The 27,629-nt window shown below is 37.6% G+C and overlaps 1 protein-coding gene across 2 annotated transcripts in view; it reads left to right on the forward strand.

Moving 5' to 3' along the window:
- The window catches only part of ADAM28 (ADAM metallopeptidase domain 28), a 79,797-nt gene extending 69,716 nt beyond the window's left edge, over positions 1-10,081 (forward strand). Inside the window, exons 19-22 of one of the 2 annotated variants that reach the window (XM_044940171.2) lie at positions 2,876-2,984; positions 3,913-3,991; positions 5,574-5,636; positions 7,783-10,081. In XM_044940171.2, coding sequence (XP_044796106.2) covers positions 2,876-2,984; positions 3,913-3,991; positions 5,574-5,636; positions 7,783-7,803 — 272 coding nt within the window. In that variant the 3' untranslated portion in view covers positions 7,804-10,081. The remainder of the gene's footprint in view (positions 1-2,875; positions 2,985-3,912; positions 3,992-5,573; positions 5,637-7,782) is intronic. The other variant, XM_044940172.2, reaches the window with a different exon arrangement.
- Positions 10,082-27,629: the final 17,548 nt, after the last annotated feature.

Below are 27,629 nucleotides of genomic sequence, written 5' to 3' on the forward strand. Positions count from 1 at the left end.
GTGTTCTGTCTGTGCACAAAAAAATATGTATTATGCAGTTATGTGCAGTGTTTTCCATGTTTTTTAATCCATGTTCATTAGTTGTGTGTAATATATTAATCATTACTGATATCTTGTTTGTTTGTTGTACCAATTACAGAGCCACAAGTGTTAAAATCCCCACTATAATTGTGAACTCGGCTATCACTTCTGGTTCTATTCAGTTCAGTTCAGTTCAGTTCAGTCCAGTCACTCAGTTGTGTTCGATTTTTGCGACCCAATGGACTGAAGGCTTCTCTGTTTATCACCAACTCCCAGAGCTTGCTCAAACTCATGTCCATCGAGCTGGTGATGCCATCCAATCATCTCACCCTCTGTCATCTCCTTCTCCTCCTGCCCACAATCTTTCCCAGCCTCAGAATCTTTTCCAATGAGTCAGCTCTTTGCATCAGGTAGCCAAAGTATTGGAGCTTCAGCTTCAGCATCAGTCCTTACAATGAATATTCAGGACTCATTTGCTTTAGGATTGACTGGTTGGATCTCCTTGCAGTCCAAGGGACTCTCAAGAGTCTTCTCTAGCACCACAGTTCAAAAGCATCAATTCTTCAACACTCCACTTTCTTTATGGTTCAACTCTCACATTCATACATGACTACTGAAACAATCATAACTTTGACTAGACAGACCTTTGTCAGTAAAATAATGTCTCTGCTTTTTAGTATGCTGTCTAGGTTTGTCATAGCTTTTCTTCCAAAGAGAAAGCATCTTTTAATTTTATGGCTACAGTCACCATCTGCAGTGATTTTTCAGCCCAAGAAAATTCTGGGTCTATTAATGCGTATATATTTTGAGACCTTGATATCTGCTACAAAAAAGACTTAGAATTGTATGTCTTCCCAGTGAATTAACACTCTTGTCAATATGAAATGCTTGTGTGTATCTCTAGTTTTCTTGCCTTTTAAAGTCTACAGATCATGGAGAAAAATATAGCTGTACCATATTTATTTTGGTCTATATTGTTTTGGTTTAACTTTTTTCTTACTTTTATTTTCATCCTTTCTTAAACCTCATGTTTTACATCTGCCTCTCATTTTAAAAATATGAATATATTTAAATTTTTTAGATTGATAATACTTTTTTAAAAACCTGATCCATTTAAATTAAATAATTACTGATATACTTGGGTGTATTCTTCCTATCTGGTCTCTTCCTTTTTCTCTTCTTTCTTATCTTATGGGCATCATAAGGATTTTAATCACTCCAGTTTTCTTTTTATTAATTTGGAGATTATGCATTTATTTTGTATTCCTTTAGTGGCCATCATAAAAATTTCCACTTTATTACTTTTAATATAGACTTTACTTTTTAGAGCAGCTTTTAACTCCACAGGAAAACTGAGTAGCAAGTACAAAGGTTTCCCATATATCCTGCCCCACACGTGCACAGTCATCCCCACCACTAACATCCCCCACCAGAGTGCAATGTTTGTTACAGTTAATGAACCTACATGGAGGCATGATTATCACCCAAAGTCTGCAGTTTACATTAAGGTTCAGTCTTGGTTTATTTACTCTTCATTCTTTTGTGCATTTCTGGGCTTTCATCCAGAATCATTTTCCTTTCTGTCTTTCTGGGTTCCTGCTCTCTCACTCTAAACTAATTTTCTCTCACTCCAGAGTAATTTCCCCCTATTCTTTAGCACTTCTGTGTTTTTAGGAAGCTTTTTTTTTTTTTTTAGTTCAATTTGCTGTTTTTAGTGAGAGAGCTGGTTCAAATTTCCTAGACCTACGTTTCCAGAAATAGAAAAGGCTGTGTTTTCTGTTCAGACACTGCCATCTTCAACCATAAAGCTGCTTCCTGTTATAATACTCTCCATCCGTCATGCCGCAGCTTTATCCCTAGACCACGACCTTTCAAATTATGGGTGTCTGTGAAGTACTGCTGAGTTCATTAAAAAAGTTCTGAACATATCTATACTCTTTCTAACACAAATACCTTATAATTGTATTTCCTTTGGTTTTTTGAATAGAAATTTTTATGGAGGGTAGAGAGTATTCAGTATTTGAACAATTATTATCTTGCCTAGAATTCTACTTCTGAGGTCTCTACCTTTCTGCATGCATGTGTGTTCACGTTTGTGAGCTTGTCTTGCATTTATGCAAAAAAAAAGTATTCTTATTATTGATTTAGTGATCTCAGTAATAAGAGAGCAGTCAGTAGCCGCTAGCATTGCTCTTCAAACTTGTACCCCTGGGTCTTTGTGGTTTCAGATTATCATGAGAAATTAATATATGAGATAACAAAAGGTTTAAGTTGCATTCATTAACTAGACTGTAGATAAAAATAGAAAACATCTAATAACCCCCAAATATAATTCTTATATAAAGCAAATGTCAATAAAACACTCACTTATGTCCCATCTATCAGTTATCAATTATCCATCTGTTCTCTTTTTTATGTCTCAGCTTCTTATTTGCTCCTGAGAGGATAGGATTTCAAGACTTCAGGTTATTTTTACTTGCTTTATTCCAAGGTTGAATTTTAAAAAATGTTTCTTTCCTCTTCCGCCATCCCCCTTACTTCATATACTTTCTGATTTTCCAGCCTTTTGTTTTCAATTTATTCCTCCTAAGAATTCTCAGTTATTTTGATGCTTTACCAATCTCATGTAAAATGTTCTGCATAGATATCCTCTTTAGCCCCTTTATGTAAATAACATTATGAGAATCATTATCAAGATACATTTTCATTTTACTGGCTATGAGAGATTTTCCAGGGAACACATGTTCTTTGGAAAAAGGATCGATGACGTTTGTGATAAAGAAATCAGGACCAGTGTGATGTGTATTTGTGAACTGATCATATTTTCTTGAGGCCCTTGTTCTCTTTGTTGCAGACTTTTCCATTGTGGTTGGGGTGCTGCTCCCCGTGGCTGTCATATTTGTGATGGTTGCTATAGTAATCCGATGCCGAAGCTCCAGAGAAAAGCAGAAGTTAGTCCAGAGGTAGGCCCTGCTTTGGGGACAGCTAATTCACTCTAAATGTAAGGACCCAAATTATCAAATTTCATTTCATTTTAGTTTGCTTCAAATACTCAGAAATAAGTACAGATACATTTTTCTTAGAGCAGATGCTTGGTATTCTGTTTATTGGGGCCTGCTTTTTTTCTTCTGTTCATCACTGTTTATAATTCATAAGAAGAAGAACTCTCATTATTAAAGATTTTAACACTCATTATACAAATATAGTCCTTAAAATGTATTGATGACAGCTTTATGGCAAGTACCTTGCTTAGCCCTTTTGCATATATTATATCATTTAATCTTCATAAGAACATTTAATTTTCACAAGGAAATAAGATTTAAATATTAGTATTTCCACTTTATAGATGAAAAGGTATTATATATTTATCCTCACAACAATCCTGCAAGGTTAGGGACTTCACATTTTTACTGATGTGGAAACAGAAGCTCAGGGAGGTAAGCAAGCATGTTTAAAGTCTTACAACCTAAGTAATGAAATCTAGATTTGCATCTACATCAGTCAGTCTTTCAAACATAATCTTGACACTACAGTATCTTTCCAGCATTTTCAAAAGACTGACTTATTCACTAGAATGGGCTTCTGATAAATATCGAATGAATAAAATAAATCTTTATTTATTTAAAAGACATAATTTAGATAAAAGTTGGATTCAAGACCATCATTATTAGATATCATGGTTCGGTAGAGAATCAAAAAGAAAATCAGTGGTGATGATTATGAATTACAGAAAAGGGAAACCCAGAGGATGTCCTAGGGAGCAGATGAAAAGTCCATCAGTTAGCAAGAAGGACACAAAAGGGCAAAGTAAACGAACAGACTTCTCTCAAATCTCCCTCTTGTGGTAAAGACACTGCTAAGTCACTGTAAATGCTATGCTTTTACGTACAGGCCACTGTCTACCACTGATGCCGGCCTACACAATCAGAAGAGGAAACCACAGATGGCAAAGGCTGTTCAACCCCAAGAGGTGAACCATCGTCTGTAGTGTGTTTTCTGTGGACCCCAGCTTATGATCCTCTCTCTCTCTTTAGTTGTCATTTCTACTCAGCAATGTTTTACAAATCTATCTCACTAGTATGCAATACTAGTATGTAGCAAGGACTGCAAGCTTGTAACTACACATTCAGAAAGTTCACCTTTGCCTTTTGTTAAATGCAAAAGACTCTCTAAAATGTAGAGGCTGTTTTGCTGTGGTTTACAAAAGGCAACAAGAATAAAGAAAAAAAAGAAAGGTAGATGCCAGCTTCCTCTCCCTCCCTTTGTCTCTCTCTGTGTGATTCTAGGTCGATTCCTTATTCCTTTTGCAATATCCTGATAATGACAATAATATGTATACTTATGGGCTTCCCGGGTGGTACTAGTGGTAAAGAATCTGCCTGCCAACGCAGGAGACACCAGACAAGGTTTCGATCCCTGGGTCAGGAAGATCCCCTGCAAGAGGGCATGGCAACCCACTCCAGTATTCTTGCCTGGAGAATCCCATGGACAGAAGACCCTGGCAGGCAACAGTTCAAAGAGTTGGACATGACTTAGCGACTATAACTTGTATGACAATACATGCAATATGTATAATCTTTAATGCCCTAGTTGTGTCCTGCAACTTTAGAAATTTAGATAGCAATTGATTAATGATAATGACATTGATAATAATGTTTTTGATGGAAACATAACCATCTCTGATAGCTTTGTACCCAGCAGAGTGCAGAGACTGGGTCACTATGATTGTCCCTCCAGTTTCTTGGTGCCATCTTAGTTCTGAGCTCACATTATCAGAAAAGGTGCTTATTTGGAAGCTGAAATTAGGAAACTTATTATTTCATTTTTTAAAATTTATATATTTTTATCAAATGAAAGATTCTTTAAATTCTATAGTGCTTTACAATTTTCAAAGTTTAATATAACTATTTTATGGACATATGATGAACATAGCTTTCTATGTCTGTTGGCATTGAGTTTATTTCTGAACTGTATGTACACACCTAAATGAAAGCAGTAAACATATGTGCATGCATGCTGAGTCACTTTTGTCATGTCTGACTCTTTGTGACTTCATGGACCATAGCCTGTTGGGCTCCTCTGTCCATGGGATTCTCCAGGCAAGAATACTGGAAGGGGTTGCCATGCCCTCTTCCAGGGGATCTTCCCAACTGAGGGACTGAACCTGCATCTCTTGCATCTCCTTCATTGGCAGGCAGGTTCTTTACCCTTAGCACCGCCTGAGAAGACTCGGGAAGCCCGTATGTAAATACTCAGGTTTAGATTATTCCTAGTTTTCTATATCTGAAAATGATTTCGTGAAAGTCACTCAGTTGTGACCGACTCTTTGTGACTCCATGGACTATACAGTCTATGGAATTCTCCAGGCCAGAACACTGGAGTGGGTACCCTTTCCCTTCCCCAGGTGACCTTTCCAACCCAGGGATCAAGCCAAGGTCTCCCACATTGCAGGTGGATTCTTTACCAGCTGAGCCACATAAAGCCTTTCTTTTAAGCACACCTATTTTCAAGGCCCCATTTTTTAATTAATTTTTTTTTTACCTTCTTGCTAGCTACCTACAAATCCAAGTTTTCCTCCACCACTTATTTCTACATCTGTATCATCCTCTTTTCTTGTAAGTATCAGATGGTCACTGGCAATGTTTGAAAGAACTCTGTGCCCAATGTGAATGATGTCTTCCAAACTCTGGGTTCCATTTTAGGATACTCTACGATAACTTGAGAGATTGTAGCCCAAAGGAATATTGGAGAAAGCAAGGCCTCCTCACTATCTATAAATTAGTATGGCTATTATTTTTGACTGTTAAAAATAGTTCTGTTATATAATTGTTAAAAAGGGATATATGGTTCTGCTGTAGAAGATGAATTGTCTCCTTCAAAGAATAGTCTCTAGATGCATAGTTTGGAGGACATTAAACTGTCTTATAAATTAGATTTTACTTCCTTATTCTAGATAGAATAAGGCCTCTACTACTCACAGTTTTCTAGAAGAGGAAGTGTATGAAAAAGAGTCCATAAAGGGAAATCCAGAATAAAAGCCAAAATCCATGAAGAGGTAGAGTCATTCACTCAACTGGATCCTGAGAATCTTGCCTTCTGCTTGGTACTCTATTGTGAGTAAATGAGAAAGAACTAAAATTTAAGGTCATTTTTTCAATGATTTTTACATTTTTTCTGGGAAAGCAAGTCATATACATATGGAGCACCTGTGCTGTGTGTGCTTAGCTGCTCAGTCATGTCTGATTCTTTGTGACCCTCTGTCCATGGGGATTCTCCAGGCAAGAATACTGAGCTGGGTTACCATGCCCTCCTCCAGGGTATCTTCCTGACTCAGAGACTGAACCCAGGTCTCCCACATTTCAGGTGGATTCTTTACTGTCTGAGCCACTAGGGAAGCCCATGGAATGCCTCATATGTGATGGGTGCCAAAGTAGATGATACTACAGAGAAAAATATGGTGAAGGGATAAGGAACAGGGTACAAATGGTACAGTAAGAGGAAAATCCACTGACTAAGTGGGGAATCTGTACTGGACCCTGAGAGTCAGGTAGAAATTAAGTGGCCGAGACTTCCCTAGTGGTCTAGTGGTTGGGACTTTACCTTCCAATGTGGGGATATAGGTTCAGTCCCTGATTGGGGTCCTAGGATCCCACATGCTTCGTGACCAAAGAACCAAAACATAAAAAAAAAAAAAAAAAAAAAAAGAAGCAATATTGTAACAAATTCAGTAGTCTCTAAAAATGGTCCACATCAAAAAAAATCTTTTAAAAAAGTAAGTGACAAGGAGGTAAGGAACGACTGAAATAAGGAAATGAGTACAGTAAAGGCAAGAATTGAATAATATTTTTAATGCTGACCATTATTTTTGTTTCTATTACAGCATAGAAACATAAAAGGACTTTCATCTACTGTTTTCTTTTTTTTATACTTAAAATTTTTTATTGAGATATTATTGACATGTAACATTGTATTAGTTTTAGGTATACAACATAATGGCTTGATATGTGTATATATTGCTAAATGATCACTACAGTAAATCTAATTAGCATCCATCATAATATATAGTTACAGTAGAAATGCATGTGATGAGAACTTTCAAGATGTACTGTCTTAGCAACTTCCAAATATACAACACAGTATTGTTCACTATAGTAACCACGCTGCACATTTTATCTCCAGAACTTACTGTTTTCAAGGATAATCCAGTGTCTAAACCTAAGATTAGTGATATATAGTCAAACTGTTACAATCTTGTAGCACTCCTAGAATCAAGGACACAAATTCTAACCATGTCTTCCAAGAAGATGTTCACTGAGGACAGTATCTCTATAACTGTGCAATAGGCTTTAGTATCTGCTTGCCCTCTAGTTTGGACAATAACCAAGAGAAAGAAGATGTAAGGGTCTTTACTAGAAAGTGATGACCCCAATATTCTTTGTTTTCTCAGAAATATTACCCAGGGATAGTGAGATGGAGAAAATTTCCCACAGAAAAACACTCAGCATGATATCACTGTTCTTCTGATCCCCACCTTCTTTCCTATAAGTACCCATATGGATAGTTGGATCCCAGTGTGATGTTTTTCTCTTTTTCTTTCTCTACCCTCCTGTGTTTCCACTCCTTCATTGTGAAGTATCACGGAATCTATAGAAAAGGATGTGTGACTACAAAGAATTCATTTTAACTTCTTAATAGTTAAGATTATAGAATATCTACATTTTTAGGAAAAATTCATTATTTAAGAGTTTTGTCTTTCCTTAGGACTCCAATCCAAAAATCTGAAGTAACACCTAAACAACTGTTGCCGGGTAAATGATCAACTTGGAAGACCAGACAATCTGGATGGAAGAGAAATGTACTTACTTCCTTACTATTATTTGCCATCAATATCCAGCAAGGCTACTATTTCTTGATTCCACTCTAATGACACAAAATTTCAAGAGAGACATATTCTTGATAATCTTTGAATGAATTAAAATTTTCTGTTCTCCATACTTATAGGAAAGATGATGATTCTAAAGAATGAGCTATGAAGCTGATTTTCTAATTAGGTGAATTTCCTAATCTTTCTCACACCCCATTTTTTACCATGATGCTGGCTAATATTTGTTAAAGGACTTGTGCACATTTATTTTCTCACTTGCTAGGAATTAATTCACCGTCTAATGAAGATAAAAAATAAGAAATCACAAGAAATTAGGAGAAAATTGCACATTCATCATTATATAACTAGCAACATCTTAACTGTTTGAACCATGAAACTGTCACCTTAGCTACAAAAAAAAATTATATAAACCTTCTCTGGTTTATATAATATCTTTTTCCTACATTATCTTCTGCAGTCCTTATTAGCTGTGTAATTGGAAGTTCACTACAATTGATTAAGCTTTATTAACTAATTTTTATAGAAATTTGTATAATTCAGTTACTGGCAAGCATAAAGTGAACATTACTAAGTAGAAAAGTTTTAATTAAATAAATTACTAGCATAAACCAGAAATTACTAACATAAACCAGAGGTTGTAAATTGGTGACTTGCAGGGTGTTTTTGGACTGCAGATTTATTTTATTTGGCCTGAGTGATTTTGGCCAAAAAAGTATTTTCAAATGTTTTGAATGTATTGCCAATATTTAAAAATTGGGAAATCTTGCATAAACATCCAGATACCAGCATTTTAAAAGTAATCAAATGGTTTGTCAACACTGCAATCACATTGCCAACAGTAACCATCGGCTTAGCTGACTAGTGATGGAACAGAGTTGGTAGATTGCCTACTAAAACTTTCTTCCCTTTCAGAACTCAATTTTTTTTTTCAGTTTTTCATATTAAAAAAAATCTCTGTAATAACCTCTATGGGAAAAGGATCTGAAAAGAAATAGATATATGTTGTTGTTCAGTCACTCAGTCATGTCCAACTCTTTGCGACATAATGGACTGTAGCACGCCAGGTTTCCCTGTCTTTTACCATCTTCCAGAGCTTGCTCAAACTCATGTCAATTGAGTCATTGATGCTATCCAACCATCTCATCTTCTGTAGATTCATGAGTGTGTATAATTAAATCATTTATACTGTATACCTAAAATTAACACAACATTGTAATCATCAACTATATTCCAATATAAAAATTTTTAAAAATTAATGGTAATCCTAACTCCATCTCCTGAATAAATTTCTGTCACACTACATCCATCACAATAATCTCATTTCCTTACCAGTGGTTGATTGATTTGGAGGTGTGGGTACCATTACTGCAGATAGAGGGGGTAGAGTTTCAGGTGCATCCACAGTTGGAGGGCAGAGATTGCATGTCCCATTGCTATCTGGTTCCCTTGGCCACAAACATCTCCTGCAGCCAGGAGGCCAGCATTGTATAGACTGCCTCCCCTGATGCTACCTGGTTCTCAGGAGCTGTGGGCTCAAATGGAGGGATCCAGGATGGCAGACACTGCATCTGCTCTTTTCCTGGTCTCGCCTCCTCTGTCTTCTAGTCCACCCACCTTTTAGAAGGACAGCTATGTGGAATGCTCTGCTGCCCATGCGTGTTGGACAAAGACACCTTTGAGTTATGGATGTTTTACTGTTTGTAGATTGAAGGAAAGAGACAAAGGGAACATCTCACATTGTCATGATGCTGACATCACCCTTGAAAAACATTTATTAAGGAGTTTTACATGCAGAGTTTCCTAAAACAAAAAATGTGTTTTTCTTAGTGGTCTAATTCCATTTAGTCATTTACTCTTTTTTTATTATTGTCTTCTTATCCTTCTTTTTGAGGTAACTGCATTGAAGTAGGCTTTGGACCGAGGAATATTAAAAAAAAAAAACAACACAGCACCATTTTTGCTGATGGGACAAGTCTAGAGATATGTTAGGGAATTTCTAAGAAAGGTATCCTGGTTCTTTTTGGATATGATAGACTGAATAAGATGGAGCAGAAAGATGAAAAGAATACAACCTGGTCTTTTAATGCTGTCATAAATTGGTAGATTAATAACTGCTTGAGTCATTGTGTACTTTCTTGGGACTTCTGTTTATGACCAATAAAATTTGTCAAGTTAGATTTGCTCTTACTTGCCACAGAAGCCATCCTGATTAATAAAGTAACTGCTTCTATTATTAGGATACATGCTTTCCTCTTCATCATCACTGCCACATATTGCTTTCAGAAAAAGATCTTGCTTTGCCAATGACAACTTTAGACATTGCTTAGCAATTAGCCCTGGATTTAATTCCCACTAAATTCCTAAGCAGGAGAAAATTATAGTATGCAATTTACTATGACAGAATCTCCTTGTTAAAATTTAACTCTTGGGACTTCCTTGGCTGTCCAGTGGTTAAGATTTCACCTTGCAATGCAGGACGTGCAGGTTCAATCCCTGGTCTGGGAGCTAAAATTCCACATTCCCCATGGCTACAAAGCTAAAACATAAAACAGAAGTAATACTGCAACAAATTCAATAAAGACTTTAAAAAATACTTCATATGAAAAAAAATCTGAAAAAACAATTTAACTCTTTTTTCTATCACACCTAGTGTAGAAGTCCATACACTTTTTTTAAAATAAATTTTAAAAAATGTATTGTGGTAAGAACATTTGACATAACATATGTCCTCTTGACAGATATTTAAATGTACCATGAAATATTGTTATCTATTAATATAAGTACAATATTATATAGCAGCTCTCTATTCTTATTCATCTTTCAAAATGGAAATTTTATACCTGTTGATTAGCAATTCCCCATTTCCCACCCACCCCTAGTCTCTGGCAACCACAATTTTATGCTTTGCTTCCATGAGTTTGCCTATTTTATATACCCCATATAAATGGAATCATGGAATATTTGTCCTTCTGTGATTCATTTATTTTATTTAGCATAATGTCCTCCAGGTTCACCCATGCTGTTGCCTATGACAGGATTTCCTTCCTTTTTAAAGATTAAGTAATACTCCATTGTATGTATATACCATATTTTTAAACATTCATTCATTTATTGATGGGCATTTACTTTGTTTCACATTTTGGGTATTATGAAGCATGCTGCAATGAACAGGGGATTGCAGATAACTCTTTGAGATCCTGATTTCACTTCTTTTATATAAATATCGAGAGATGGAAGTGCTGAAACATATGGTAGTTCCATTTTTAATTTTTCTGAGAAATTTTTGTACTGTTTTCCATAGTGGTGTCCCAATTTACATTCCCGCTAACAGGGTACAAAGTTTCCCTTTTCTCCACACCCTCGCCAACTCACGTTGTCTCTGGCCTTTTCAATACTAGCCATCCTAACAGGTATGAGGTGATATTTCATTGTGATTTTTATTTGCATTTCCCTGATGATCAGTGAAGTTGAGCACCTTTTTATATACCTGTTAGTCATTTGTCTGTCTTCTTTGGATAAATGTTTATTTGGTTCCTTTGCCTGTTTTTTAAAATCTAGTTGTTCTCTTGAAAAAAATAAATAAATAAATTTTACCATTTTAACCAGTTCCAACTTCACAATTCAGTGGCATTAAGTACATTCACAATGCTGTGTTCCCATCACCACTATCTATTTTCAGAACTCATTACCTCAAACACAAGTTTTGTATCCATTAAATAATTCCCCCTTATTACTTCCCCCAGGCCCTGATAACCTTTCTTCTACCTTCTGTCCATATAAATGTGCTGATTCTAGGTACTGTAATAGGGGGGATTATACAGTATTTTTTTTTTCTTTCATGTAACTTATTTATTTCACTTAGCTTTTCAAAGTTCATCCATGCTGTAGAATATTTCAGAATATCATTCCTTTTAAAGTCTGAGTAGCCTAATATCATTTTTTATAAAGTATTTTTAAAGTCTTTATTGAATTTGTTACAACATTGCTTCTGTTTTACGTTTTGGTTTTTTGGCCATAAAGCATGTGGGATCTTAGCTGCCTGACTGGAAAAGTGAAGTCTCAACCCCTGGACTGCCAGGGAAGTCCCCTAATATCATTTTAATATATTTTCTGTGTAAAACCGCCAGAGACAATCTCTGGGTGTCCACATCCTCATGCACACTATCATTGTGTTCAGACTTTCTCATTTCCTGACCCAGTCATGCTTTTTACACTTGGCTTCTTGGTGAGTGTCCTTTTAAGTGATAATTTTACTCACTTTAGTCTTAGTGTTTTAGAACCTTGTTTTAAAGCAAAGTTCTTGCTATTCTTTTCTTAGTAAGAACCACAGCTCAGGTTGTTTTCTCAGCCTTACCAAGCATCCATGTGAACTTAGTGTTGAAATCCTTATTGTATAACCCTAATAGGGAGCTAAAGAAAGCCCATAAGTTTGTCTAAATAAAAAAGAGGATGATGATAATCTGACTATAGATAATGGTCTCCATCTGGTCATCTTAGTAACTTCTAAGGAATGGGATCTCAGCCCCTTGACTGCAAAAAAATTGTTGCTTTTCTCATAGAGAAGGAGCTTGCCTGGTGGCTCAGATGTTAAAGAATCTGCCTGCAATATAGGAAACCTGGATTCTATCCCTGGGTTGAGAAGATCCCCGGAGAAGGGAATGGCCACCCACTCCAGTATTATTGCCTGGAGAATTCTATGAACAGAGGAGTCTGGTAGGAGGGCTACAGTCCATGGGGTTGCAAAGAGTCGGACATGACTGAGTAACTAACACTTTCATAGACAAGGACCCCGAGTCACAGGCCAAGTGTTATGACTCAGCTCATAACATTTTCCTTCTAAGTCAAAGCACTGTCACCAGTCTGGCTTTGTAAACTCTTCAACTTCTGTGAAGTAGCTCACTGTGATTTGTGTGTCTCTGGGGGCTTGTTGTAACTATAACGGTAATGGAGTCCACAGGAGTCAGTTCTAGGCAGACATTCCTTTGGTCCTATTTTCCAATAGCAGGCTGAGCAGATCTAGTGGTAAGCTGAAGTGTCAGAATGGGAACTGGAGAAAGTCAAGAGAAAATTGAATGAAAATGTACAGAAAAGAATAAGGAAAAGTAAAAAAATGAATTTATGCTTTTGAATTGTGGTGCTGGCATAGACTCTTGAGAGTCCCTTGGACAGCAAGGAGATCAAACTCAGTTAATCCTAAAGAAAATCAACCCTGAATATTCATTGGAAGGACTGATGCTGAAACTCCAATACTTTGGCCACCTGATGCAAAGAACTGACTCATTGGAAAAGACCCTGATGCTGGGAAAGATTGAAGGCAGGAGGATAGAGGATGAGATGGTTGGATGGCATCACCAGCTCAATGAACATGAGTTTGAACAAACTCCAGGAGATGGTGAAGGACAGGGAAGCCTGGCATGCTGCAGTCCATGGGGTCACAAAAAGTCAGATGCAACTTAGTGACTGAACAACAACAACAACAAAATTGCTATCTGGGGAAAATATACAACACATAGGGATAAAAGCAGAGACAGTTCCCCTGGTTTTACCATTAACTAACTTTTTAGACTTAGTAAATCACTTGAACTCTGTGGGCATCTTTAAATTTCCACACCTATGAAATGCAATGAACAATTCATAAATTGCCAATATCTAAATAGGATTTTCTAAGACATGTGTTTTTCTATGAAAACATAAAAAGAAAAAGAGAAAAGAAGAGAAATATCCATTGTGTAGAAGGGCAGATAATGTCCATATGTCTAGGATCTACCCATAAGATAATTGCATTCTTGGCTTTGTCAAAGGTGTGGCCTTCTCTGTACAGTCTATTGTTTCACATGTCTTTGAGCAGGAAATAGGGCCGAGTTACTTATTATTTGTAGATATTTCATCAATGAGACTCTATTTTTCTTTGTGCTTATTCTGCCTATGAAGTGCTTTTAGAATTTGCTTCATATCCTCATTCATATTCCTCTTCTTCCATTACGTTTAAATCTCAGCCAAAACTTCTGGGTTAAACTCAACACTGTCCAAGATTTGGGGCTGCCATGTGAAACGACCCTGAAATGATAGTTGGGGGAAATCAACAAGCACTGAATGTATAAAACTTTTATAAAAAAGCAAAATTAAAACTGATTGTAAATTTGGTGATTTTTTAAAAAGGTTAGAATACCATAGGGTAGTGTAAAAATTTATAATTATAGAATGCAATATGATTTATACAAGTCTGTATATATATGAGTGCACAGATGTCTTCATTTAATTCTTCTAACATTGTCTTCATTGGAGCTTCCCTGGTAGCTCAGATGGTAAAGAATCTGCCTATAATGCAGGAGACCTGGGGTCAATCCCTGGGTCAGGAATAATCCCTGGAGAAGGAAATGGCAACCCATTCCAGTATTCTTGCCTGGAGAATCCCATAGATGGAAGAGCCTGGTGGACTATAGTCCATGGGGGTCACAAAGAATCAGACACGACTAAGCAACTAAGCATGCAACATGCATTTTACAGATGAGAAAACAAAGATAAAATGAGAATATTTTTCTCTAGATTACTCAGCTAGGAAGTGTTGAAATAGGGACTCAAACCCAACTCTTCTGACTCTTAAGAGTTTAGTTCCTTCTGCACAAACTGTCTCAGAGAAGGCAATGGCAACCCACTCCAGTACTCTTGCCTGGAAAACCCCATGGACGGAGGAGCCTGGTGGGCTGCAGTCCATGGGGTCGCTATGAGTAGGGCACGACTGAGCAACCTCACTTTCCCTTTTCACTTTCATGCATCGGAGAAGGAAATGGCAACCCACTCCAGTGTTCTTGCCTGGAGAATCCCAGGGACGGGGGAGCCTGGTGGGCTGCCATCTATGGGGTTGCACAGAGTCAGACACGACTGAAGTGACTTAGCCGCACACAAACTGTCTACGTCAAAACTATCTTGCACAGGAAAGCACATTTAATGTTACAGTACTAAGTATGGAAACTCCATTTCATCTCCAGCTATCATTTCTTTTCTACAATATTACTAGTGACAATCTGTCTGATGTTGAAGTCAAATCTTATGTCTCTTGGCTGTCCACTACTATTTTTTCTCTCCATTCTGGCCACTAATGATTAGCAAAGAGTCTTGAAATGTTATATACTCAACAAGTCCTTAACAGAATTCTTCTGTCCAGATTCTAGATTTATGCATTATGCAACTTACACTTACCTGTGTTTCTTGTTCTTTAACTAAAACATTTATAAAAATGCCAGTTTATTTATATTATGTTGACCTTGAAGACAGAAATATTAACCTCTTTCCATGCTGTTCCAAGGCTCACAGCCTCATTCTAAAAAATGACATAAATAAATATGGAAATATAATCATTGCTAAAATAACAGCATAAGGGAGCTCATGGGAAATATTTGTCAAAGAAGGGAATGAGAAGTTTCTCAGGAAGGTACCATTTAAACCTTAAAATAGTAGGTTTGTCAGGCCTACAAAGGAAATAAAAAGAAAGGGACATTCTAGGAAGATAATGAGATTCGAGGATAGCATGTATAAAGTCATGGTTCAGCAGGTTTATCAAGGTTAGACTGAAATAAAGCATTTTATTTACTTATTTTTGAGTCTTTTTGTGTATTTATACACATTGCACGCACAAATTGAGCAGGTTTCAAGAAGCATAAAAGAAACAGGAAAATTAGAAAGCAAAACAAGATGTTTCAATGGTTGCCCAGGGAAAGGATGGAGGAAAGGGACAGTTAGGGATTTGGGGACGGACATGTACACACTGCTATATTTAGAATGGGTAACCAAAAAGGACCTACTTTATAGCACAGGGAACTCTGTTCAATGTTAAGTGGCAGCCAGGGTGGGCGGGAATTTTGGGGGAGACTGGATACATGAGTATATATGGCTGAGTACTTTCGCTGTTTACCTGAAACTATCACAACATTGTTTGTTACTTGGCTATATCTCAATAGAAAATAAAAAGTTAAAAAAAATAAAAATCTTACCTAGGGAAAAAAAGCAAGAACGTTCCAGAAACCATAAAGCCATGGGTAAGATGAGACCAGTGAAATATAAAACATACAGCCCTACATGGCTGATAAGTATGTGCTCCAAGTTCTCTTCTAAACTATTGGAAAACAAAACAACAAAAAAAATCAAAGAAACGAGAAGTAAACAAGATTGAAAGGAGATTTATAGCATCCATAAAGTAAAATTAATGTACTATCAACAAGGATAATAAAATTACATAAACAGGACAAAGCCAGCCAGCTAAGTTCAGTTCAGTTGCTCAGTCCTTTGCAACTGCATGGACTGCAGCACGCCAGGCTTCCCTGTTCATCACCAACTTCCAGAGCTAGCTCAAACTCATGTCCATCAGGTCGGTGATGCCATAGCCATCTTATCCTCTGTTGTCCCCTTCTCTTCCTGCCTTTAATGTTTGCCAGTATCAGGGTCTTTTCTAATGAATCAGCCCTTCTCATCAGGTGGTGAAAGTATTGGCACTTCAGCTTCAGGATCAGTTCTTCCAATGAATATTTGGGATTGATTTCCTTCAGGATGGACTGGTTGGATCTCCTTGCAGTCCAAGGGATTCTCAAGAGTCTTCTCCAACACCACAGTTCAAAAGCATCAATTCTTCAGCGCTTAGCCTTCTTTATGGTCCAAATCTCACATCCATACATGACTACTGGGAAAACAAACCAGCCAACCAAATAATAAAAATCAATGATTCAGAAGGAGCACAGTTCTTCCTGCTTGGCTAGGGGTGTGGGAGGAATGAATCTGCAGAATAAATAGGCTAGTGCCATACAAATGCTTCCCTGGCGGCTCAGCAGTCAAGCATCCACCTGCAATGCAGGAGATGCAGTTTGGACACCTGGGTAGAGAAGATCCCCTGGAGAAGGGCATGACAATCTACTTCAGTATACTTGCCTGGAGAAGCCCATGGACAGAGGAACCTGGTGGGCTGCAGTCCATAGGGCCACAAACAGTCGGACATGACTGATGCAACTGAGCACGAGCGTGGACTATAAAAATTAACAGAAACAACTTGTAAAGAATCAAGAACAAACAATACTTATATTTGAGATGCTTATATTTATCTTGCTGGTTGCTGAATAAGAAATTTGTGTAAGGATATCAAGTATAAGCAACAAAATATATGCAACTATGCATGTGTGCTCAGTTACTTCTGTCTTTGTGAACCTATGAACTGCAGCCCACCAGACTTCTCTGTTCATGGGATTCTCCAGACAAGAATACTGCAGTGGATTGCCATGCCCTCCTCCAGGGAATCTTCCTGACCCAGGAATCTAACTCCTGCACTGCAGGCGGATTCTTTACCACTGAACAGCCAGGGAAGCCTACATGCAACTATAGCAGAAACCAAAGCAATTGGGGTAATCTGATTAGCTGCAGCAAACACTCACTTCACTCATTTTATTTTGGTTCATTCTCATGACCGTAGAGAAGAGACAAAGATTTTATTTTCTAGAGAAGTTTTAGATTCACAGTAAAATTGAGTGGAAGGTACAGAGATTTGCCATATACTCCCTGCCCCTCACATGCACAACCTCCCCCATTATCAACATTCCCCATTGGAGTTGGACATTTGTCATAGTAGATGAAACTACGTTGACATATCATTACAATTCAAAATCCTTAATTTACATTCAGTTCAGTTCAGTTCAGTCACTCAGTCGTGTCTGACTCTTTGCGACATGAATTGCAGCATGCCAGGCCTCCCTGCCTGTCCATCACCAGCTCCCAGAGTTCACTAAAACTCATGTCCATCGAGTCAGTGATGCCATCCAGCCATCTTTTCCTCTGTTGTCCCCTTCTCCTCCTGCCCCCAATCCCTTCCAGCATCACAGTCTTCTCCAATGAGTCAACTCTTCGCATGAGGTGGCCAAAGTAGTGGAGTTTCAGCTTTAGCATCATTCTTTCCAATGAACACCCAGGGCTGATCTCCTTTAGAACGGACTGGTTGGATCTCCTTGCAATCCAAGGGACTCTCAAGAGTCTTCTTCAACACCACAGTTCAAAAGCATCAATTCTTCGGCACTCAGCTTTCTTCACAGTCCAACTCTCACATCCATACATGACCACTGGAAAAACCATAGCCTTGACTAGACAGACCTTTGTTGGCAAAGTAATGTCTCTGCTTTTGAATATGCTATCTATGTTGGTCATAACTTTCCTTCCAAGGAGTAAGCATCTTTTAATTTCACGGCTGCAATCACCATCTGCCATGATTTTGGAGCCCCCCAAAATAAAGTTTGACACTGTTTCCACTGTTTCCCCATCTATTTCCCATGAAGTGATGGGACCAGATGCCATGATCATCGTTTTCTGGATGTTGAGCTTTAAGCCAACTTTTTCACTCTCCTCTTTCACTTTCATCAAGAGGCTTCTTAGTTCCTCTTCACTTTCTGCCATAAAGGTGGTGTCATCTGCATATCTGAGGTTATTGATATTTCTCCCGGCAATCTTGATTCCACCTTGTGCTTCTTCCAGCCCAACGTTTCTCATGATGTACTCTGCATATAAGTTAAATAAGTAGGGTGACAATATACAGCCTTGACATAGGGTCCATCTTTAGTGTTATGTGTTCTAGGGATTGGACAAACACACAGTGATGCCATATATCCACCATTAGAGTACTAGACAAAGTATTGTATGGTTGTTATTGTTTAGACTCTAAGTAATGTCTGACTCTTTTGAAACCCCATGGACTGTAGCCCCCAAAGCTCCTCTATCCATGGGATTTTCCAGGCAAGAATACTGGAGTGGGTTGCTGGGTTGCCATTTCCTTCTTCAGGGGATCTTCCTGATCCAGGGATCAAACTGACCCAAGGATCAAACCTGCGTCTCCTGCATTGGCAGGCAGATTCTTGACCACTGAGCCACCTGGGAAGCATTTATAAGGTACTTGCCTCTTTTTTCTGCAGATTCTTTCCTCCCACACCCCTAGCCCCTGGAAACCATTGTCATACAGTTGAAATCAAAAGGTATGTAACTTTTCTTGTATTGGCTTCTGTCACGTGGCCATATGCATTTGCTTCTTCCATGTCTTTTCATTCTTGGTAGTTCATTTATTTTTACTGCTGAATAAAATTCCATTTCTAGATATACTGCTATTTATGTATCCATTCAACTACTGAAGGATATCTTAGTTACTTCCAATTTATGGCAGTTATGAGAAAGCTGCTGTAATTGTCCATTTTCAGGTATTTGCACAAACTTAAATTTTCATTCATTTGGCTAAATACCAAGGAGTGAGATTGCTGGACTGTATGGTTATGCTAAACTGTCTTCCAAAGTGGCTGAAACATTTTGCTTTCCCACTAGCATATAATGAGAGCTCCTATTGCTTTACATCCTCCCCAGCATTTGATGCTGTCAGTGCTCTGGATTTTGGCCATTCTAATAGGTGTGTAGTGATATCTTCAGTTCATTTCAGTCACTCAGTTGTGTCTGAATTGTTGCGACCCCATGGACTGCAGCACACCAGGCTTCCCTGTCCATCACCAACACCCAGAGCTTGCCAAAACTCATGTCCATCAAGTTGGTGATGCTATCTAATCATCTCATCCTCTGTCATCCCCTTCTCCTTCTGCCTTCAATCTTTCCCAGCATCAGGGTCTTTTCCAGTGATCATGTATGGATGTGTGAGTTGGACCATAAAGAAAGCTGAGTGCTGAAGAATTGATGCTTTTGAACTGTGGTGTTGGAGAAGACTCTTAAGAGTCCCTTGGACTGCAAGGAGATCCAACCAGTCAATCCTAAAGGAAATCAGTCCTGACTATTCATTGGAAGGACCAATGCTGAAGCTGAAGCTCCGATACTTTGGCCCCCTGATGCAAAGAACTGACTCATAGGCACCTTTTATTTTGTTGTAACTGAAGATAATGCCATAAGCAAACTTACATTTAAGTCTTCTAATTTCTCTTGAGATGGTAAATCTTCCACATGCTATGGCTCAAGTGACCTCAAACAATACCTCCATTAGCAATGTGTGGCTCTCACAACTAAAGATACAAGACCTGTTTGGTTTAGGCTTCTGCTTTTTTCTTGAAACACTAAATAGGGAAGCAAATAGGAAAAAAGAAGCAACAATGATACAAATTGGTTTCATAACTAGAAAGGGGATTTGAGGGACTCATTCAACAGAATGATCTAATTCTAAGCAAATTTAGTGAGGAAAGAAAACATGCATATCTTGCTTATATTTAAAAATCATCCAGGGATTTGGAGCAAAGAGCTGATGTGGCCCAGCTGACTATTTCTTTGGTCCAAGAAGAACTTAAGACAACTGGAAGACTTCCCTGGATAATGTGGGAGTGACTGTGGGCTTGTTTTTAGATTTCTGTGTGTGGTTTTGGCTTGGATCAGGAGGCAGCTTGGGCAAGTCTGTGAGAGGGTAAATAAGAGAGGAACAGGATGTATTGTGCTCCTCTGGCTGTTTGCCAGCTTTGCTTTGACTACGCAGTGTTGTCTACTATACCTACCACAACTGGGATAAGTCCTGGCAGACTCAGGGATAAAATTATGGCAAAAGAGAAACCCTGAGAAGTAAGAATTCAGAGGCAATGAGACTAATCCCTGAAAGTTGCTTTCTCACCCCACCAGCTCTAAACTGACAGAGGAAGTTAACAACTAAGGACTTTTTCTTATTAATACTATTTTTCTAGGTGAAACAGTGAAGATCTGAGAACTGTCTGTGAGTGTTGAGTAACTGACTTGTTTCTTGGTCTTTGAGGTTTTTCAACCTGTGGGAAACTCATCAACTTCCCACTTTCTAGCTTTTCTAGCTGATAATATCTGAGGCTGTCCATCTCTACATGTATTGCTTAATAGAATAAATAGCAATATCATGTAAAAATGAGGTAGCTGACTCCAAAATAACACATTAAGGAAGCAAACATTTCCAAAGATAAATGATAGTAGAAATGTTAAAATCCAAATAATAGAAATGCCCCAAAGACAGAAAGTTCAAAAAAGTAGAGATAAGGAAATAACTTGAATAATGGAAATGAATTTTCCAGACTTAAGAAAGAGAAAAGAGCATGGTGTGAGAAAAACCATGGAAAGTCAAAAGGAGAAGAGGAGCAAAACATTAAAAAAAAAAAAAATTGTGCCCCTAGGTAGTTATAGAAAATTTAGAAACATTAAAACAAAGAAAAAAAATCCAATGATTCCAAAAGAAATAGTATATCACATAGAAAACAACCAAGATTATATTGAAACCACATTTTCCAACAGCTGTAATAGATGCAAGAAGAAAATGCAATAGCAATTTTAAAATATTGAAGGAAAAGAACTTAGAACTATGATTTTATGCCCGACCAAACTCTTTATTCAATTATCAGAGTTTGATTCAAAAATATTCTCAAGCATTAAAGGTTTTAAAAATTAATGACATAAAGACCCACTTGAAAGACTTTTATATAAATTAATAAATAAGAAGAAAGAAAATCCAGTGTATACCACAAGAGATATATGAAACAGAGATGATCAAATACCTTGATAAAATGTATGTATCCTAAAACAAAATCATTATACCCCCCAAAAGTGTACTCATAATTTCCATGATTTGAAAATCTAGGTAATTCTATCCAAGAAAACTTTCTGTTTTGATGGACATCTTCTATATCATCACTCTGCAACCTGGGAGTCACCAGCAACATAGTTATTGAGTACTTGAATTATGACTTCTGTGACAGTGGAACTGAATGTTTCAATTATATTTAGTTTAATTAATGTTAACCTTAACAGCCACATGTGGCTAGTGACTATTTTTTAGACAGTGTAAGTCTAGGTAGTACTTTCACAGCATCATCTTTTACAACTTAAAATATCTCAACTGGAATTCCATCACCTCCACTATCTTTGTTCGTAGTGATGCTTCCTAAGGCCCACGTGACTTCGCATGCATTCCACAATGTCTAGCTCTAGGTTGGTGATCACACCATCATGATAATCTGGGTCATGAAGATCTTTTTTGTACGGTTCTTCTGTGTATTCTTGCCACCTCTTCTTAATATCTTCTGCTTCTATTAGGTCCATACCATTTCTGTCATTTATTGTGCCCATCTTTGCATGAAATGTTCGATTGGTATCTCTAATTTTCTTGAAGAGATCTCTAGACTTTCCCATTCTGTTGTTTTTCTCTATTTCTTTGCATTGATCACTGAGGAAGGCTTTCCTATCTCTCCTTGCTATTCTTTGGAACTCTGGATTCAAATGGGCATATCTTTCCTTTTCTCCTTTGCCTTTCACTTCTTTTCTATTCACAGCTATTTGTAAGGCCTCCTCAGACAACCATTTTGCCTTTTTGCATTTCTTTTTCTTGGGGATGGTCTTGATCCCTGTCTCCTGTACAATGTCACAAACCTCCATCCATAGTTCATTGGCACTCTGTCTATCAGATCTAATCCCTTGAATCTATCTGTCACTTCCTCTGTATAATCTTAAGAGATTTGATTTAGGTCATACCTGAATGGTCTAGTGGTTTTCCCTGCTTTCTTCAATTGCAGTCTGAATTTGGCAATAAGGAGCTCATGATCTGAGCCACAGTCAGCTCCCAGTCTTGTTTTTGCTGACTGTATAGAGCGTCTCCATCTTTGGCTGCAAAAAATATAATCAATCTGATTTTGGTATTGACCATCTGGTGATGTCCATGTGTAGAGTCTTCTCTTGTGTTGTTGGAAGAGGGTGTTCGCAATGACCAGTGCATTCTCTTGGCAAAACATTGTTAGCCTTTGCCCTGTTTCATTCCATACTCCAAGGTCAAATTTACCTGTTACTCCAGGCATTTCTTGACTCCCTACTTTTGCATTCCAGCCCCCTACAATGAAAAAGACATCTTTTGGGGGTGTTAATTCTAGAAGGTCTTGTAGCTCTTCATAGAACCATTCAACTTCTTCAGCATCACTGGTCGGGACACAGACTTGGATTACTGTGATATTGAATGGTTTGCCTTGGAAACAAACTGAGATCATTCTGTTGGTTTTGAGATTGCATCAAAGTACTGCATTTTGGACTCTTTTGTTGACTATGATGGCTACTCCATTTCTTTGAAGGGATTCTTGCCCACAGTAGTAGATATAATGGTCATCTGAGTTAAATTCACCCAGTCCATTTTAGTTAGCTGATTCCTAAAATGTCGATGTTCACTCTTGCCATCTCCTGTTTGACCACTTCCAATTTGCCTTGATTCATGATCATGGCAAATAGATGGGGAAACAGTGGAAACAGTGAGAGACTTTATTTTCTTGGGCTCCAAGGTCACTGCAGATGGTGACTGCAGCCATGAAACTAAAAGACACTTGCTCCTTGGAAGAAAAGTTATGATCAACCTAGACAACGTATTAAAAAGCAGAGACATTACTTTGCCAACAGAGGTCCATCTAGTCAAAGCTATGGTTTTTCCAGTAGTCATGTATGGATGTGAGAGTTGGACCCATAAAGGAAGCTAAACACCAAAGAATTGATGCTTTTGAACTATGGTATTGGGGAAGACTCTTGAGAGTTCCTTGGACAGCAAGGAGATCTCACCAGTCCATCCTAAAAGAAATCAGTCTTGAATATTCATTGGAAGGACTGATGCTGAAGCTGAAACTCCAATACTTTGGTCACCTGATGTGAAGAACTGACTCATTTGAAAAGCCTCTGATGCTGGGAAAGATTGAAGGCAAGAGAAGAAGGGGATGACAGAGAATGAGATGGTTGGATGGCATCACTGACTCAATGGACATGAGTTTGAGTAAACCCCGGGAATTGGCAATGGACATGGAGACCTGGTGTGCTGCAGTCCATGGGGTCGCAAAGAGTCACACATGACTGAGAGACTGAACTGAACTGAACTGAAGTCTAGGTAATATCAACACAATGTAGGACTTGGGAAAGAGGAAGGAGTATGAGAGCCAGGTGAATTCTTATATTTGGGGGAGAAAAAATTGTCAATTATTTAGTTGATGAGTATAAATAGGTTTTAATTATAGGCCAGAAGACTTGAGTGGGCTACCTTGCACTCCTTCAGGGGATCTTCCTGACCCAGGGATTGAATCTCCCTGGGTCTCTCACATCTCCTGCATTGGCAGGTGGGTTCTTTAACACTAGCACCACCTGGGAAGCCCATACATGTCCATACACATACATATATCCCCTCCTTTTGTACTTTCTTCCCATTCAAGACACCAGAGTGCTTTAAGTAGAGCTCCCTGTGCTATACAGTATATTGTCATTAGTTATCTATTTCATATATAATATCAATAGTATATATGTATCAACCCCTATGTTTAATTATTCTAAACCCTCTCTTCTCATCTCAAACCTCTCACTCAACCCACTAATTACTACCCTCTCATATTTTTAAAATAGACTTTTTCCTTGAAGCAGTTGAAGCCATCATGGATATCTCCCTCAATAAAATATTTGAAATACTTTAGTTCTCTTATCAAGCAACTCTTCTATGTCAGTGACCTAAGAGACAGATATTACATACCTTCTGGATGATTTGTACTAAGTATCTTTGAGTCATCTATAAATTGGGAATCATAATCTTTGAACCAAAGACTTAAATCTATTACAATTACCAAATAAAAGAATGCATGCAAAATATTTACATTTTAAGGGATTTTGTCATTTTTATTCATGTTGCTGTTTTATTTATAGTTAAACAGTATTTAAACAACTTTCCTAATCACCAAGTATACTTCATCATGAAACTTTCCAATTACTGTTAAGTTGTTAAGTTTTATGGGAACAAAATTCTCTGTGGTCAGGATATTTGCCATGATTTCTTAGTTTCATGGTCATAAATTAAGCCCTATGTTTAGTAATTCCTTGGATATTTTATTCAGAAGAGTACATGTATATATCATTCCTTGTTCCCTCCAGATGCATTAAGTAAATAACCCTTTCATTGTTATTTCCCCAGCTTTAATTTATAGACTGATACTCAACTCTCTAACAAACAGCATCAGTATCTCGGGCAGATAGTGCAGTTTACAAACTTTTTTCACTGAACATTCATATTTTCAAATATCTGTTATCTTCATGGTACTGTGCTCCTGAAGGACACACCAGAATTTATATATCCTGCCCTTAAGAGTTTTAACTAAACTGCAACTCTCACTAACTGACCAAATTGGAAGATAGCATCTGTCAAATTCATACAGTTGCTCAAACTTCACCTTAAAAATCATTCAAGATGTTTCTATATCCCTTAGTTGCTACATCCAATCAATTAGCAAATGTGATAATTTTATGAGCTAACTATTTCTAAGATATGTACCAATATGCACCATTGTCTTCAAGGCCTTTAATATTTGTCTCTCCATAAGCTTATTGTTGGTTAGTCGCTAAGTTGTTTCCAACTCTTTGCAATCCTCTAGATCATAGCCCACCAGGCTCCTCTGTTCATGGGATTTCCCAGGCAAGAATACCAGAGTGGGGTGAAAACATACTTTTTATGCTGTATTTAAGTCATGGAAATGGACTGTAGTTATACATACATTTGTGTTTTCTACATATCCATTGGCTTTTCTCACTTAGTTTTCTCTCACCAGAATACTCCTTCCACTATTTCTTTTCTAGCTAATAATAATCTCTCTCCCCCCACCCCACCCCCTGCACCAAATGATGTATTCTAAAATCTACCTGAATATAATGCACAAGCCTCAGTCACAATATTTACCATTTGCATAAACTGTATCTATTTGTAGATTAATCTCTATTATTAGACTTTATTACAGGAATACTAAGGATAGTATCGGGCTTCCCTAGTAGCTCAGCTGGTAAAGAATCCACCTGCAATGCAGTAGATCCGGTTCAATTCCTGGGTCAGGAAGATCTGCTGGAGAAGGGGATAGACTACCCACTCCAGTATTCTTGGGCTTCCCTGGTGGCTCAGACAGTAAAGAATCCGCCTGCAATGTGGGAGAACTGGAGTTCAATCGGAAACCACTGAACAACTTACACTTTTCATTTTCAAGGACAGTATCAGGGTCATCTTGAAATGCCCAGAAATGTAGTATTAATTTAGTGTAAACTCAAATTAACATGATCTCAAAAAATATTTAATTTATCTTGCAATATTAGTAGTATGCTGCTGCTGCTAATTTGCTTCTGTCATGTCTGACTCTTTGAGACCCTATGGACTGTAGCCGGCCAGGCTGCTCTGTCCATGGGATTCTTCAGGTAAGAATACTGGAGTGAATTGTCATGTCCTCCTCCAGAGGCTCTTCCCAACCCAGGAATGGAACCTGTATGTCTTATGTCTTCTGCATTGTTAGGCAAGTACTTTTATCACTAGTGCTACCTGGGAAGCCCTGTTATTTGTATAAATAGCAAATAATAATAATAATAATTTGTTTTTTAATAGTCTGAAAGCAGAATTTTCAACAGTAATATGAGTTGCCCCCCCCAAAAAAAAAACAGTAAAATAGTTCCCAAATGCTGATACATTTATTGTCATCCTAAAACTGTATTCCCACCTAACTACCATTAAAGAATATAGTGAAATAAATATAGTCTCCTGGGAAAGAATTTTAAAACACAGTACTCCGTTTACTCTAAGAGATGGTTTGTTAGAAAATATGTTTTACAAAAAGAAATCTTGGAGAAAAGAAGATGGTATGCTTATGAGTAATTTCAAATAGCATCTGTATAAAACACAAAACTAACTATAAAGACCAGGGGATGAAAATCATGGTAGAATTAAAACACCTGACAACAACATGTAAGGTGGCTAGGGGTGGGATGCTGAGAGTTACACCATTGCAGGATCTTGTATTAGTTGATGGTAGTTAGATGTTATTAAGATTTTATTTTCTAAATTTTAATGGTAACTACTATAGGATATGGGAGAAGGAAATGGCAACCCACTCCAGTATTCTTGCCTGGAGAGTCCCATGGGCAGACGAGGGTGGTGGGATGCTGTCCACGGGATCGCACAGGCACAACTGTAGAGACTTAGCATGTATGCATGCATACTATAGGATACATGTAGAATGTTGATCTTCTAGACCAGCAAAAGATATAGAAAATTATAGAGCAAACTTAAATGACTCAAAAGAATGTAGAAAAACAAAGAGAAGCATAGACATGGAGAGATTACTATAAAACTTACAATCTGATGCTTGCAAACTCCCAAATGTATCAGTAAAAAATAAACTCAGTAGTTAAAGAGCATTGATTTTTAGATTGGGAAAATTCTACTAATAGGAATAAAATTTAGAGTTAACTGAGAAATACCAGGCCAATGGATACCAAGAATCTCAAATTGTTTTACCTTTTTTACTAAATAATACTGTTTCTAGTATTTTATCCAAAAGAAGTCATCTGAAATCAAAGAAACATAAGCATAATCTTGGGCCATTGGGTGACCAACTATTTTTCTCTCAATTTAAGTTTTCTCTATAAGCATTTATATCTTTCGCTGGTCCAGAAAATCAACACACACTTTTTCAAACATGTACAGACTGATAGATTTTCTTATATATACAGATATCTCAGTCTTAGTAGGTACTTTCCCATGCTATTGGAGCACCAGGGCCAAGCAGTTGCCCAGATGTGAGTGCTTAACAAGATGTAACCACAGACGTAAATACTTCTCAGAAATGAGGAACATTCTCACGATCTTGACAGTGCAATGTCTTGGCAACTTTTCAAAGCCATTAGGAAACATTTCCCAAACTTCCAAAGAAGGTTTGAGATTTTTAAAACTTTT

Source organism: Bubalus bubalis, chromosome 3 (genome assembly GCF_019923935.1).
Source record: "Bubalus bubalis isolate 160015118507 breed Murrah chromosome 3, NDDB_SH_1, whole genome shotgun sequence".
NCBI classification, from domain to species: domain Eukaryota; kingdom Metazoa; phylum Chordata; class Mammalia; order Artiodactyla; family Bovidae; genus Bubalus; species Bubalus bubalis.